Genomic DNA, 15,106 nt, shown 5'->3' with positions numbered 1-15,106 from the left:
GCCCCACTATTAACATTTATGTACAAATATTTATATGGGCATTTGCTTTCATTTCTCTTTGGTAAATATCTGGAGTAGGATTACTAGGTCATATTTAAGTATGTGTTTAACTTTTAAAGACACTGTTAAACTGTATCTCAAAGTAGCTGTGCCATATTGCATTCCCACCAATATTCTAAAGGGTTCCAATTGCTCTGCATCCTCACCAGAATTTGGTGTTGTCAATTGTTTGTTTGTTTTCTAAATTTCAGTCATTTTCATATGTAGGTTGTGGTATCTCACTGCAGTTCTAACTAATGATATTGAGCATCATTTTATTGGCTTCTTTGCTACCCATGTCTCTTCTGGAGAAATATATTTCAAATATTTTTCCCATTTTAAATTGGGGTAGTCATTTTCTTATTGTTATAAATTTAGAAATTTCTTATTCTTTATTATACTTTAAGTCCTGGGGCACATGTGCAGATCTTGCAGGATTGTTACATAGGTATACACGTGCCATTGTGGTTTGCTGCCTCCATCCCCTTGTCACTTACATTAGGTATTTCTCCTAATGTTATCCCTCCCCAACCTCCCCTAGCCTCCCACCCCAACAGACCCCAGTGTGTGATGCTCCCCTCCCTATGTCCATGTGTCCTCATTGTTCAACACCCACTTATGAGTGAGAACATGCGGTGTTTGGTTTTCTGTTCTTCTGTCAGTTTGCTGAGAATGATGGTTTCCAGGTACATCCATGTCCCTGCAAAGGACATGAACTCATCGTTTTTTATGGCTGCATAGTATTCCATAGTGTATATATGCCACATTTTCTTTAACCAGTGTATTCTTCATGGGCATTTGGGGTGGTTCCAGGTCTTTGCTATTGTAAACAGTGCTGTAATGAACATACGTGTGTATGTGTCTTTTTAATACAATGATTTATAATCCTTTGAGTATATACCCAGTAAAGGGATTGCTGGGTTAAATGGTATTTCTATTTCTAGATCCTTGAGGAATTGCCATACTGTCTTCCACAATGGTTGCAGTAATTTACACTCCCACCAACAGTGTGAAAGTGCCTATTTCTCCACATCCTCTCCAGTATCTGTTGTCTCTAGATTTTTTAATGATTGCCATTCTAACTGTCATGAGATGGTATCTCAAAGTGGTTTTGATTTGCATTTCTCTAATGACCAGTGATGATGAATATTTTTTCATATGTTTGTCGGCCGCATAAATGTCTTCCTTTGAAAAGTGCCTGTTCATATCCTTTGCCCACTTTTTGATGGGGTTCTTTTTTTCTTGTATATTTGTTTTAGTTCTTTGTAGATTCTGGATATTAGCCCTTTGTCAGATGGGTAGCTTGCAAACATTTTTTCCCATTCTGTTGGTTGCCAGTTCACTTTAATGATTGTTTCTTTCGCTGTGCAGAAGCTGTGCAGTTTGATTAGGTTCCATTTGTCTATTTTGGCTTTTGGTGCCAGTGCTTTTGGTGTTTTAGTCATGAAGTCCTTCCCTATGCCTGTGTCCTGAATGGTATTGCCTAGGTTTTCTTTTATGGTGTTAGGCCTTATATTTAAGTCTTTAATCCATTTGGAGCTAATTTTTGTATAAGGTGTAAGGAATGGGTCCAGTTTCAGCTTTCTGCACATAGTTGGCCAGTTTTTCCAACACCATTTATTAGACAAGGAATCATTTCCCTATTGCTTGTTTTTGTCAGGTTTGTCAAAGATCAGATTGTTGTAGGTGTGTGGCATTACTTCCAAGGCCTCTGAGCTGTTCCATTGGTCTATATCTCTGTTTTGGTACCAGTACCATGCTGTTTTGATTACTGTAGCCTTATAGTATAGTTTGAAGTCAGGTAATATGCTGCCTCCAGCTTTGTTCTTTTTGCTTGGGATTGTCTTGGCTATTCGGGCTCTTTTTTGATTCCATAAGAAGTTTAAGGTGGTTTTTTTCCAGTTCTGTGAAGAAGGTTAATCTTTATATAAGTCCTTTGTCATATATATTTTTTCACATATTTTCACCCCATCTGTGGCTTTTTTTTTCATTATTTACAGTGTTTTTCAAAGAACAGGAAATTTTAATTTATCAATTTGCTTTTAATTTTATGGTTCATACTCTTTTTGTCTAAGAAATCTGTACCAAAAGAAACAAAGACTTTATGTTTTCTTCTAGAAGTTTTATATTTTAGGCTTTACTCTTAGGTCTACAACACATATCTAATAAATTTTGCATATTATCTGGTTTTCCTTTTAAAATCTTTGTTAAAATAATCTTTTTAATAATGATAAAATATTTCTTGTATAATTAATATGACAATGTCATCAGCTAGCTTAGTTTTCATCCCAGTAGAAGTGAAGGCATAGAGTAAAGCTTAGTTCTCCTCCATAAGGACCCTAGGTTTGTTGAATTTACATCTATTCTCAGTAGTGCCCATGGCTTGGTGCCCAGTCATTATACATCATTTAAAGACACAATGTCATGTCTGATCTGCCTTACTGGTAATTTTCAGCACATAACAAGTCAAAGAGTTTTGGTTCCCAACTATGATAATTCCATAGACAGACTCAACCTAGAAATTTTGCCTTGTTTTATTAGTGCTTAATAAAACTGTCTTGGCCATCAGGTTTAAAATATTTAGTTTTAATACTTCACTGCCCTAGAGAGTAGCCTATATTTTACTTAAAAAAGTATTATTTTTCTAAGATACACAGATATGCACTTCATTAAGGATTTTCATCTTCTCAGAGGTAGGCAAGGTATTTATTCTTGATAATTAAACTGAAGGAGGAAAAAGCATGCATATCTAGAACAGTTATGATAGAAGATATTTGAAAAATTAATTCATGTGTGTTCTCCCCTCTCTATATGTCTGATTCTTGTATACCTCCCCTGGGGGTTAGAGGTAGAAAGAGTCAGATCTAAGCAGGACACACATTGCTGCCTGCCAATTTGCTGAAGGTCATCATACTCTGGGAAAGTAAAAAGGAGGAAGGCACCCCGTAGTAAGAAGGGAGTGTATTGGGAAACTAAGCTAGAGCTGGAGTGGAAGTCAAGTCCTAGATGATTGTACCCAGTTGTGCTGCTATCCAGTCCTTCTTGGGACCAGCTAGTGAGTCCCACCACTGACAGAAGCCATTGACCAACAGCAGGGTTGCTTGTCTGTGCTCCAGGACCCAGTTTAGCCCTCTCTACTCCTTCTGCTTCTCTCCATGAAGTCAATCCCAGGAAGTTCAGCAGCCTGAGACTCTTATGGTTCCTCCAGGACAGGAGGGTGGGGCCCTGAACACCTGTAGTGACAGCATGAAAGGGGAATACTCATCCCTGAGGAAGGACCAATAAGACCAGCTTGATTGAAAGTTCCCACTGGGCCAGGCGCGGTGACTCACGCCTGTAATCCTAGCACTTTGGGAGGCTGAGGCAGGTGAATCATGAGGTCAGGAGACCAGCCTGGCCAACATAGTGAAACCCCATCTCTACTAAAAATACAGAAAATTAGCCGGGCGTGGTGGCAGGCACCCATAATTCCAGCTATTCGGGAGGCTGAGGCAGGAAAATTGCTTGAAACTGGGAAGCAGAGGTTGCAGTGAGCCAACATTGTGCCGTTGCACTCCAGCCTGGGCAACAAGAGTAAAAACTCTATCTCAAAAAATAAAGTTTCCACTAAGCTAGGGCAGTGTTGGCCACAGAGACCTGGTGACTGGGGACAGCTGATGCTAACACATATATGTACCTCACGTGGGGTCTGAGTAGCTACCACCTGTCCTTCACTAAATGGCCATCACAGTCAGTTTCACCTAGTACACTGGACCAAGAGTCAGATGGTGGGGAAAGCTGAAAATCAATGCCTCCCATAAGTTTTCTTTAGAATACACATAAACAGGCAAAAGACAAAACAGGTAAAAGATAAAGAAAACTATGAAGACAGAGAACTATACTTGACTGCCAGAAAGGAGAATTGTGACAGCTGGAGAAAAATTGAACAATACATTTGGGTACTACTGGGCAGTTCAAGGCTTTATTGGTGGGGGAAAAATTGCTTCCTTCTCAAATTTGCAGACTGTCTTCCAATGATTTGACGTGTCTCTCAATATCACTTTTAAGTTTTCAGGAGACATAATCTGGTTGATTTAGATGTCTATTCCTAATCAAAGTAGGCTAGAGATGATGGGGTCATATCATTCAAATGTGGCTGGCATATCTGTGGTGTGTGCCTATAGTCCCGGCTACCTGGGAGGCTAAGGCAGTAGAATCACTTGCGCCTAGGAGTTTGAGATTGGCCTGAAAATATAGTGAGACCCTGTCTTAAAACAAAAGTTGGTAATCACCAAATCGAACTACCCCAAAATTTACTATTTTAGCACATCTACCCTAAGTTATATCAATGAGGAAAATTATTACCTGTCTCCCTGTGCTAGGATTGTGGTTTGCCTATTATTGTTAAAGGAAGTGTCTTAAACTATGCCTTCTTTCTTTACCTCTTTGGTTAAGTAACGTTTTCTTCCTTTATGTAATAGCTCAGACATTCTTCTTGGTGAAAGTTAAGTGTCCACATAACCTTAATGTGAGATACCAACAAGAAACCCAGACAAATCCCAAGGTCTCACACTAGATCTTATTTAACAGATGGCATGGGCAGCAACTTTCCTCTACTCCTTAGTTCCTCTCTGTGACTTCTGTGTCAGAAGACAACTCTTCTACTTACTCTAAATGTCCCCACAACCATCATCAGACCTAAGAACCCATGTACTGAATTCTCCCTCTCAGTCCAAATCCACTGTGGGTTCATCTGTATTCCAGGAGAACTTTGTTTTCTTTTTCTTCCTTTCCCTCAATCCTTTTAATCCTCCAGTTCAAGCAATTAGCTCTACAAATATTAGCTGCAATCAAGGTCTAACACATGTGGTAATTTTCTCTCTAATAAATCAATCAATTCTTTCCATGGAGTGTTTTTTTCCCTTACAGTCATTAGAAAATTACAATGCTACTTGAGGATCACCAGCAACTTGAATTAGTCAAGGAACGTCAATCAAATTTGCCAGATTTTGCTTTAAAGATGAGAAAAAAATGGGGTAGATTTACAAAGCCCTCTTGTCTTAGAATAGGAAGCTTGATAGACCCTTGTTGAATGTCTTTTAGAGAGGCCTTGGAGTATAATGATGCCTTTGGAGGAAAATCAAAATCAGTACTACCAGTGACAAATCAGACAAAATATAGAACCTCTCATTAAATAATCTAAAAATTAATAATTAGAATAATCAGCCATACAGTATCCCTGGGCAATGCAATATTCCGTAATAGTTAACATGTTAGCACAGCAAAGAAAAAAGACAATCTAACAAATGGTCAAATTTTAGTTCTATAACTGTTTTTTTTCTTTAAATAGGAATTAAAGGAGTCAAACTGTGTTTCTTAGAGCTGTCTTTCGCATTGTGGGTAGGACTCTCTAGGAAGTAGGGAAGGGGGAAGCCCAGTGACAGCTCCTTGACCATCCATGCTTCCAGTATAGCAGCTCAATTTTTGTCTTATTTCACACAAGAGTTCTGTTGAGGCAACAGTTTTTCTGCTTAAAAATGACTTGAGAATCACCTGTGTAGCCCAGACCACTCTTTTCATAAATATGTCAAATTTATGCCAGAGAAGGAATTTTTCTTTTCCTGAGACGAAGTGTCACTCTGTTGCTCAAGATCTCATCTCACTGCAACCTCCAGCCCCTGGGTTCAAGTGATTCTCCTGCCTCAGTGTCCCTAGTAGCTGGGACTGCAGGCACATGCCACCATACCCAGCTAATATTTTTGTATTTTTAGTAGAGACGGGGTTTCACTATGTTGGCCAGGCTGGTCTTGAACTCGTGACCTCGTGATCTGCCCACATCGGCCTCCCAAAGTGCTGGGATTACAGGCATGAGCCACCACAACTGGCCAGGAATTCTTAGTGGCAGAGCAGGAAACAGATCCTGTACAGGATCTTCCCATGCCATGCCATACTGTCTCTTATACTTGAGGAACAAATCAGGTGAGAATTTGCATGCCTTTGGAATGGTGCTTCCTTTTTTTTTCTTTTGTTTTCAAATGGTTTCAAGGAAAAATTGATGCAGCCAAGTTAGTATGAGAAGAGGCACAAATGCTACACTGGAAGAGTCTGCAATTGTGCTCCTTTCTCTACAAACTTTGTAGTCACTGTGAAGAATTATATCATTATCCAGCATCTGAAAGGGGTCACAGGAGGGGGAGGCCTAGTTCCATTTTCTTATGTCACCAAATGTATTCCTATTAAGATTGAGAGAAGTAAAGATTTCAGCAGGATACTTGGTGAAAACTTGCTGACATTAATGACTCAAATTCTCAGAGAGACTGCAAGGAAAATGGTGTCATCACTGTCATTCAAGACATTTAAGATGAAATTTCAAAAGAAGGCTGTCAAGCATAATGACTGCCAGGTTCCATTATATCATTCTCAGCGGGTGGATCACACACACTACTACGCAGCCTGTGGGTGGCTGATGCTGAAGTTTGAAAGGAGGCTGCCTGGAGAAGAGGCAGGGGTGGGGCTGCCTCACATGAACAGGATACAGCACCATTGATATTCACATGGTGATTTGGAGGTAAATCTATGAATCAGGGCCTGGTCTTTAGTTAGGGAAAAGCTGAAATCTAGTGCTGGAAAAAATGTAGGAAAGTTTGAGCTGTAAATGATAGTGCCAATTTATTAATTTGCTATGAGCATACTCCTCTCCAGCAACCCAGATGCTCACATCTGTGTGCATTCCAGCACTGAGATACCTGCAAAGCCTAGTTTGTAATCAGAAGGTAGCTATGTAGGAAGGAGGTAAGGGCAGTGGCTTCCGACCTTGGCTGCACGGTGCAATCACCTGGGGTGATTCGACGCTAAGGCTATACTCTAAAATCAGATAAATCTGAATCTCAGGGATGAGGACACAGACATCAGTACTTTTGAAATCTTCTCAAGTGATTTTAATGAGCAGCAAAACTGAGAACCACTGTGTCAGAGCAAAGGGTGAGGGTTTAGCCCTCAAAGGGTGAGCCTCACCCTTTCTACTCAGGAATCTTGTATGTCATAGACCAGTGGGTTTGGTTTTGTTTTGTTTTAAATCAGGAGCAGACATAGGTTTGTCAGTTTCTAAATGTGTCAAATAAAATCATTAAAAATTCAACTACCATTATCTCATTAAAGAAAGAAAATTTTTACAATAAAAATTAGGAAGGGCCTAATTTCAGGATATAAGAGTAACTCAATATGTTTTATTTATTTTTCTCATGTCTCTACAGACAAGTGAACATATCACTACAGGCTGATGCAAACTTAAGAACTGATGTGATCTAATTGCTCTCTACATCCATAATCAAGGCTTTCCTCCTTGGACAGCTTTGGATACATTTGGCTGAGTTTGGGTTAATTAAACCACTGTCCTTTGCTAACTATCCTTCTTGCCATATCCTTTATGTAGCAGTTAACAGTATTCAGTTGTAGGTAATTTATTTGCCCAGGCTTTAGAAATGTTCTGTCTCTTCCAATTACAGAATACATTGATTTAGTAAGCTCCATTCTGCTTAGACTCTTTCTTTTCTGAGTCTCGCTTTGTCACCAGGCTGCAGTACAGTAACGTGACCTCAGTTCACTGCAACCTCTACCTTCCAGGTTCAAGAGATTCTCCTGCCTCAGCCACCCGAGTAGCTGGGACTACAGGTGTGCACCACCACGATTGGCTAATTTTTGTATTTTTAGTAGAGACAGGGATTCACCGTGTTAGCCAGAATGGTCTCAATCTCTTGATCTCGTGATCCACCCGCCTCAGCCTCCCAAAGTGCTGGGATTGCACGCATGAGTCACCTCGCCTGGCTTAGATATCTTAAACTAAGTTTTCTAGGGTGACCGTGGCACATGTATGCCCAGATACCCACTTGTTTTGCTAGTGGACCATGATAGCAATTATTCTAAATCCCATGGAGAATTCACTGGAGGGCTAAACTGTGATAAGTTACTTATCCTGTGTCAAGTTACACAAAATAAAAAGACTTACTAATATTTTAAACTTTGAGTGCATCTTTGGAATCTTCTATATGCCCAGTTCTTCTGTGGCCATGTTTTACATTGGCCCTCTCCTCTGCTGAAGGTACACTGCCATTCTAGAATGAGTTCTATACTTAGTTGTCTGTCCTTAATGAGACTGGCTGTTGCGACTCCTAGGAGAGGAGAGCGGTGAGAATTTTGCCAGGACTCCAAGTCTGCACCTCCGGGTTCCCTTCAAAGTGTGCATAACACAGAGACTCATTTATGCTGAAAATGGCGTGAAGTAGGTCTTCACTTACTGATGTCCTCTAAGCTGTCATGCTTAAAGGTAGATCAGAAGAATAGAAGCTAGCATAAACATGTGCTTTTGGCCAACTGCAAAGGTTTTATTTACAGATGTCCTTGTTCTTCAAACACTCAAGATGTGTAACTAATAATGGGCTGGCCTGTTACTCCCAGACCAACCCAACCCAAACTGAAGTGTTCGCCATCTTCATAGAACATCAACCTCAGAAGTAGAAGACCTGGATTTGAATTCCAGCTCCACTATTCTCTTCAGCAAGATGCTTAAACTCTCTGAGCCTCAATTTCCTCATACGTAAGATAGGAGTAACTTATTCTTCTTATTCCTTCTTCCCTCCTCCTCCTCCTTCTTCTCCTCATCCCTCCTCTTCTATTACTATTTTTCTTCTTCTTCCTCTCTCTCTTCTTTATTCCTCCTCCACCTCCTCTTCATAACTTTATGATAATTATGATAATTACATAAGATAATTTAGGTAGAATACTTCACAAGTTGCCAAACATATTAAGTTCTTACTAAACATTAACTTTGTAGGTCAGAGCTCAGGACAATAACATGGCATATAATGAACACTCACTAGACACACACACACACACACACACAGAGAGAGAGAGAGACAGAGGGGGAGTCCTGTGTCTGTAGAAGGAGGAATTTCATTGGAAATGCAGAGTTAAAAAGCTGTTACTGAATTCTGAACTTTAGTTTCCAGGTCTTGACCATTTAACGAAACCTACCTGCTACTTAATCTTTGCTCATAACTGCCTCTTATCTCCCTAATGGATTACCATTGCTGACACGTGTGCATTTTTATGATGAATCCACAGAGTCACCTATCTGACCACAATCCCTCCTTCCATCAATATGCCCTTATCTTTACAGATCTTCCTATTCTTTGGACCCAGAAACACATTCCCTTGCTGTTATCCTAAAGCAGCTAAATTTGTTAAAGGAAAGCATTTAGAAATCTAGATATTTGCTCCTGCATTTCCATATGTCTGTATGCCAAGAAAAATTTGAATCAAATTCTCTATTGGTACATCTGATATAAACCATGGATCTGGGAGAAATTAAGTTGGAAGGATAAGGACGCATCGTTGGTCTAAAGCACTTAATATTCTTGTAGGATCCAATTCTGTTTAATATTTTTATTCTACTATAATAAAAAATTTTTTGACATCAATTATCAGTACATGTACATATGTTCTCCCTACCTCTGCTAAAGATCCTTCCCCCACCACCAGAAACAGTAACAAACAACAAAAATAAAAACATCAATAAATGAACTTCTCAAGTTGCTGAAAATTTACTATCAGATTCAAGCCTGTTTCAGAAAGTTTCACCTCACCCAATCAGACAAAAGGCTGAGGAAGGGAAACATTTATCAAGTTACACTGAGGACTCCATCTGTTATCTTAGACCGTTGTTACCAAGTGACACAGAGGAGATACTTGAAGGCAGTTTGAAAGACTTTTGTTTTATAGATTCTTAGTCCAAAGGTTTCCAATTAGGGAGAAGCAGCAGCAGAAAAGGAGAAAAACCAAGTACGAGTGATGAAGAGACATTCATCTACTGACATTTAACCTGGTGAGAACCGTTGATGGTGAAGTTGCCTTTTCAGCTGGGATCTGTCCATTCAGCTTCTGTAATAAATGCAGTCACAGGGGCAGTCCCTTCCCATTGCACAGGGGCAGTCCCTTCCCATTGCTCACAAAGGTCTTGTGTTTAAACCTCGCCCTCACAGAGGCTGTTTCTCATCATGCCAAGCCAACAGAAGAAAATCATTTTTTGCATGGCTGGAGTGTTAAGCTTTGCATGTGCCCTCGGAGTTGTGACAGCCTTGGGGACACCGTTGTGGATCAAAGCCACTGTCCTCTGCAAAACGGGAGCTCTGCTCGTCAATGCCTCAAGGCAGGAGCTGGACAAGTTTATGGGTGAAATGCAGTACGGGCTTTTCCACGGAGAGGGCGTGAGGCAGTGTGGGTTAGGAGCAAGGCCCTTTCGGTTCTCATGTAAGTAGCAATTGCATGTGAATTATTTAATACTTTAGGCAGACTCTTCCAGGTATTGCGAGGAATTATATTTAAGAGTTTTGGCCTGTTTACTGCAGAACTTTTTAAACTGGTGTGAACCATGTGAAAAACCTAAGGCTCTGAGCAATTTCTTCTTCCTAATTTTTATTATTTGTTTTCATTACTTTATACTTGCTTTTTATTATGATAACAGAGTTCATTGTTACATAATTAAGGTGTTTGGAAAGATTAGCAATTAAGATTCTTAAGTGTTAATATTTATGTAAGAAATTATGGAGTTTTTAAAAAGTGAACTTGGGTAAGTAGGAAAGCTGTAAAAAATGATCTTTATGCCTTTTGTTCTTTAAAAAAGAGACACTGTCCTGGGCGCCTTACTTAACCCTACCTCCTTTGCCACCTTTTTCATGATTTCATTTCCTGCTCCCCACTTCCTTCCATTATTCCTGCTAAGATCTTTGCTGCTGCTAAATATTCAGTTTTCATTTTTAACCAATTTGGAATCATTTGGCTGTAGAAATTTAAAATGATCTTCTGTGCTAACTGGGAAAGAAATAGATGCCTATTTAGTATAGAAAATTTTAAACAGATTGACCTGCAAGTCATGCAGAGAATGAGAGAGATTTTCTTGTCGTGATTTTTGTGAAATGGAAGTGTTAACCACAGTATTTATAACCTGTTTATCTTAAGAAGAGAATTTTTTAAAATTACCATGTGAATAGGCAGCTCATTAAATGAAAATTAATAAGAAGTCATTTGTTATATCTCCTACAACACACATTCAGAAGTTATTATTATTTCGGAAGGGCTGGTTTGGAACAATCTAAGAAGACACAGTAAATTACTGCATAAATCACTCTTCAGGAAAGGAGGTTACCAATTGAAGCATTTAAAATGAATTATTATTTTGCACAGGTTTTTTCCCCTTCTAGTATAGGTAGAAGGCTAAATTAATTGAATTTATTATTAACAGATGCAGTGCCTAATTAAATTTCAGTGCCGGTCTATTTATGTTTCTGTAACATTCCTTCTATCTTCTCAGCAGTCATTGGACACCAATCTTCAGCTCACATAGGTTACTAAGTGATATGAATTTTCATAGGGCTCCAGAAAATTTCCAAGAATTAGTCGTCAGCTTTTTAATTGATGAAGTGGATACCAGTTCTTTTCACTGAATGGCTTTTATTCATTAAGGTAATGGGCCTGTTAGAGTTGCTTAGTTTTCCTGGGGAAGGGGGAGAAAGGAAACAGAGTGTCATGTGATATGCAACTGTATTAAACAACCAAAAAGGAAAAAAGATGAGAGATGATTTAACCATGAGTCACCGGCAGCCAAAGCGTGAGTAAAGCTTCTCACAAATGAATTTAGACAAAAGCAGAGAGGGTACTGTCGAATTTTCTGGAGGCTTTACATTATCTACAGTGAAATGAAGATAAACATAGGATATGTTTCAAAACAATAATAAGACGTTTTCTGAACACTTACTACATCCTAAGCACTTTGTCTACTTTGTCTCATTTAATCCTCACACAGTCACATTCTTCTGGGGTTGAGTGAATGACTTTAGTGGTTGTGTCCTATGTTGGTTCTGTCCAGGATAAAGTTGTTCTAATTGGGTGCCCCTCCCTTTGCTTGCTGTGAGGACTCACAGAACTGGTGGGGTTTAAACAGTACCCTCACTTATCTCACAGAATTGCATTAGTTCTCAGATACCCCTAGCCTTCTCCCCCAGCCTAGTGAAGAAAATCTTCCATTTACTTGTTTGTTCTGACAACTCCCTCTATATACAATAGACGAGACATATTAAGTGTACAGTATATAATATACTATACATGTTAAAATCTCATTCATTTTGGTGAGGCCCAGCCAAGAATACTTACAGTATAGCTTTCTTCCCCCTAAGCATAAAGGTATATTTTTCAATGCAGCATGAGAGAGAGTTGGGAAAATGAAAAAAAAAATAAATCCAATGGACTCCCCAAAGAGCATAATATTCATTTAAATAAACACCCCTCTCAGTGTTAAAACTTCCTAATCAACCTGCCTTTGGGACACATTGCACCCTCAAAGTTTATGCTCCCATTGCAATGCAGCTTCACGGTTCACATTTTTTCCATTCAAAATGTCATTATCCTGTCAAGGATATTTCATCAACGTTTTCTTGGATGAGAATCCTCTGATGTTGTTCCTGATAGAAATGTGTAAGCCCTGTTCATATAAGTGAATAAAAGGTCAAACCTCATTTTCTTGGTAGTTGCTTCTTTGGAGCAAAAATCAAGGACCTCCAGAAAGCTCAGGAGGATGACTCTTCTGTTTCTTCCAGAGCTCAACTTATAATTAGTGCACAATTCATTTCCCAGAATGTCCACTTTCTTATTGTGCCTTTAGAAAGTTATTAAGCGACATTTGAATTTGCAGAATCTTACCAGTGTAGGAGGAATGAAAAAGGTAACTGATTAAGCTAACAATCACTTCATGGGCAGTTTTCTTCATGTTGTCAGGTTATCACCAGTAAAAAGGTATGAATAATTCTGTTAGGTGGATAAACACTATTTTGCTTTCCTAAACTTTTCATTTAGATCAGCATTGCTCAATAAAAATATACTACAAGCCACAAATGCAAGTCACATATGTAATTCTAAATGTCATAGTAGCCACATTAGTAAACAAAAGTAAAAACAGATGAAATTAATGATATTTTTTAAAACCCAAGATACCCAAAGTATTATCATTTTAACATATAATCAATAAAAATTTATTGAGACATTTTACATTCTTTTTCTTGATGCTGCCTTTGAAATCTAGAGTGTATTTTACATTTACATTATATCTAATTCAGTCCAGCCACATTTCATGTGCTTTTTTGTGGTTTCAAGGAGCAGAGAGTTTAATAGGCAAGAAAGAAAAGAGAAAGCAGAAGGAAGAGGCTCCCCCATACAGAGACAGAAGAAGAGGGGCTCCAAAGCTGAAAGAGGAGGTCCCCAAGTGCCGTGGACACCAGCCAGGTATATAGGCAGAGGCTGGAGGAGGCAATGTCTGATTTGCATAGGGTCATGTGCTCATTTTTATGGCTACTATATTGGTCAGTACAGATTTAGATGGAGATTTGCTCTGAACAAGTTGCCCATTATGGTGTTCATATTCTAAGTGAATTTTTCCTGAGTTCTGCTGTACAAGTCCATGTGTGTTATTTTCACGTACAATGCTTGCCATTTTTAAAACCCAGATATATGGCATAACATGAGAATAAAGAATGGACCAGAAAAATAGTTTGGCAATGTAGTCATGTTTGTTCCTATTAAATGTTCCCTATTGACCACTCTAGCTCTTTTAATTATAACAAGAATCTGCCCTGCCAGCATGCACAGTTATGCTGGGAAAACTTCTGCCTCATTTATTCTGGCTGATTCTCATCCACTTATGGGTCAGCGGTTCATTTTCCAGAGGTCACCAGCATTCATACCTAGCACACAATTTCATTCATTATAATGAAGGAATGTTTTCCTTTCAAAGAGACACAACTGGTGGGCTTAATTTTTCTTGATATGTCACCTGCAAAATTTTAATGATGATGTTTAAACTCTAAATGTAGCCGTCAAGACAAAAACCGCCAATTTTAAGTTCAGTGTGTGTGGGGGGGTTTCTGTTTTAGTGATTTGAAAGACTGCAGAATATCATCAAAATATGATACCCAAGAATCATATGGTATCAATCATTCCTAGATATACTGATCTATTCATTGCCAAGATAGTTCAATGAGCTGGTAAAAACATATGGAATTATTTTCTTAAAATGTGAAAAATAAAATTTAACCGATCATGTGTCACAGCTTGCAACTTTAGTCATACTTTGAAAAGCATTTTAATTTGAACCTCATGATTGAAAATTCATAAAAAGCTGAACAGAAATTAGTTCATTTCATATTTTAGAAAAGCAGAATTTCTTTACTAAATGAAGCATTTGACACAGATTGTAGATAAATGTTGAAACTACTTCTGTGAGCAAGCAGGTGCCTTCTCAAACACATGTTGGGATGAAATAGTTGGGGCTCAGGGACTTAGTGCCTGTCACTGAGAGTTGGTACTCTCTATCTCCATTATCTCCTCCAAGTGTGACTCTTGTCTCCTGCTGACATGACCTGCCCCTGCTCCTGAGTAGCTGGGATCACAGGCATGTGCCACCACACCTGGCTAACTTTAAAAAAAATTTTTTTTGAAGAGATGGGGTTGCCCAGGCAGGTCTCAAACTCCTGGGCTCAAGCAATCCTCCTGCATTGACCTCCCAAAGTGCTGGGATTACAGGCATGAGCCACTGTGCCTGGTATCTCCAAGGGTATTCTTTATGCAGAAGAGGAACTTGGCAGAAATTATCCTCCAATTGGTAAGGAATATGGGGAAATTGACTTTGAGGAAAAGGAACTTCTGGTTCTGCCTGCCTACTCTAGAAAAAGAATTATTATTTCTCCCTTCCCCTAATAACTATCTTTCCATATTCATATAAAAAACTGCAGAATCAAAATCGTTCAAGAAGTATAATTTTGCATGTATACACATGTGCACATGCACACCCATATACCTTCCTTCCCTTTAAATCATCCCACATCCTAATAGTAGTAAAATCATTGACCCGAGCCTACCTGGGAGAGGAAGAGGAGTCTGACGGGGCAGGTCCTAAGTGGCACCTCTGGAACTTAACCCTGGTGTACTAACTTTACCTGTTGGAGGATGACTCCACAACTGCTCTCACAGTTTGCTGCTCTGCTTT

The 15,106-nt window shown here is 39.1% G+C and overlaps 1 protein-coding gene across 1 annotated transcript in view; it reads left to right on the top strand.

Moving 5' to 3' along the window:
• The first annotated feature begins 9,707 nt into the window (after positions 1-9,707).
• Positions 9,708-15,106, top strand: part of CLRN1 (clarin 1) — a 43,165-nt gene continuing 37,766 nt past the window's right edge. Inside the window, exon 1 of the mRNA XM_017522837.2 lies at positions 9,708-10,323. Coding sequence (XP_017378326.1) covers positions 10,071-10,323 — 253 coding nt within the window. The 5' untranslated portion in view covers positions 9,708-10,070. The remainder of the gene's footprint in view (positions 10,324-15,106) is intronic.

The sequence above is a fragment of the Cebus imitator genome, unplaced genomic scaffold (assembly GCF_001604975.1).
Source record: "Cebus imitator isolate Cc_AM_T3 unplaced genomic scaffold, Cebus_imitator-1.0 Scaffold25, whole genome shotgun sequence".
Classification (NCBI taxonomy): domain Eukaryota; kingdom Metazoa; phylum Chordata; class Mammalia; order Primates; family Cebidae; genus Cebus; species Cebus imitator.
The sequence above is the reverse complement of the archived record's forward strand: the minus strand, read 5'-3'. Positions and strand labels throughout refer to the sequence as shown.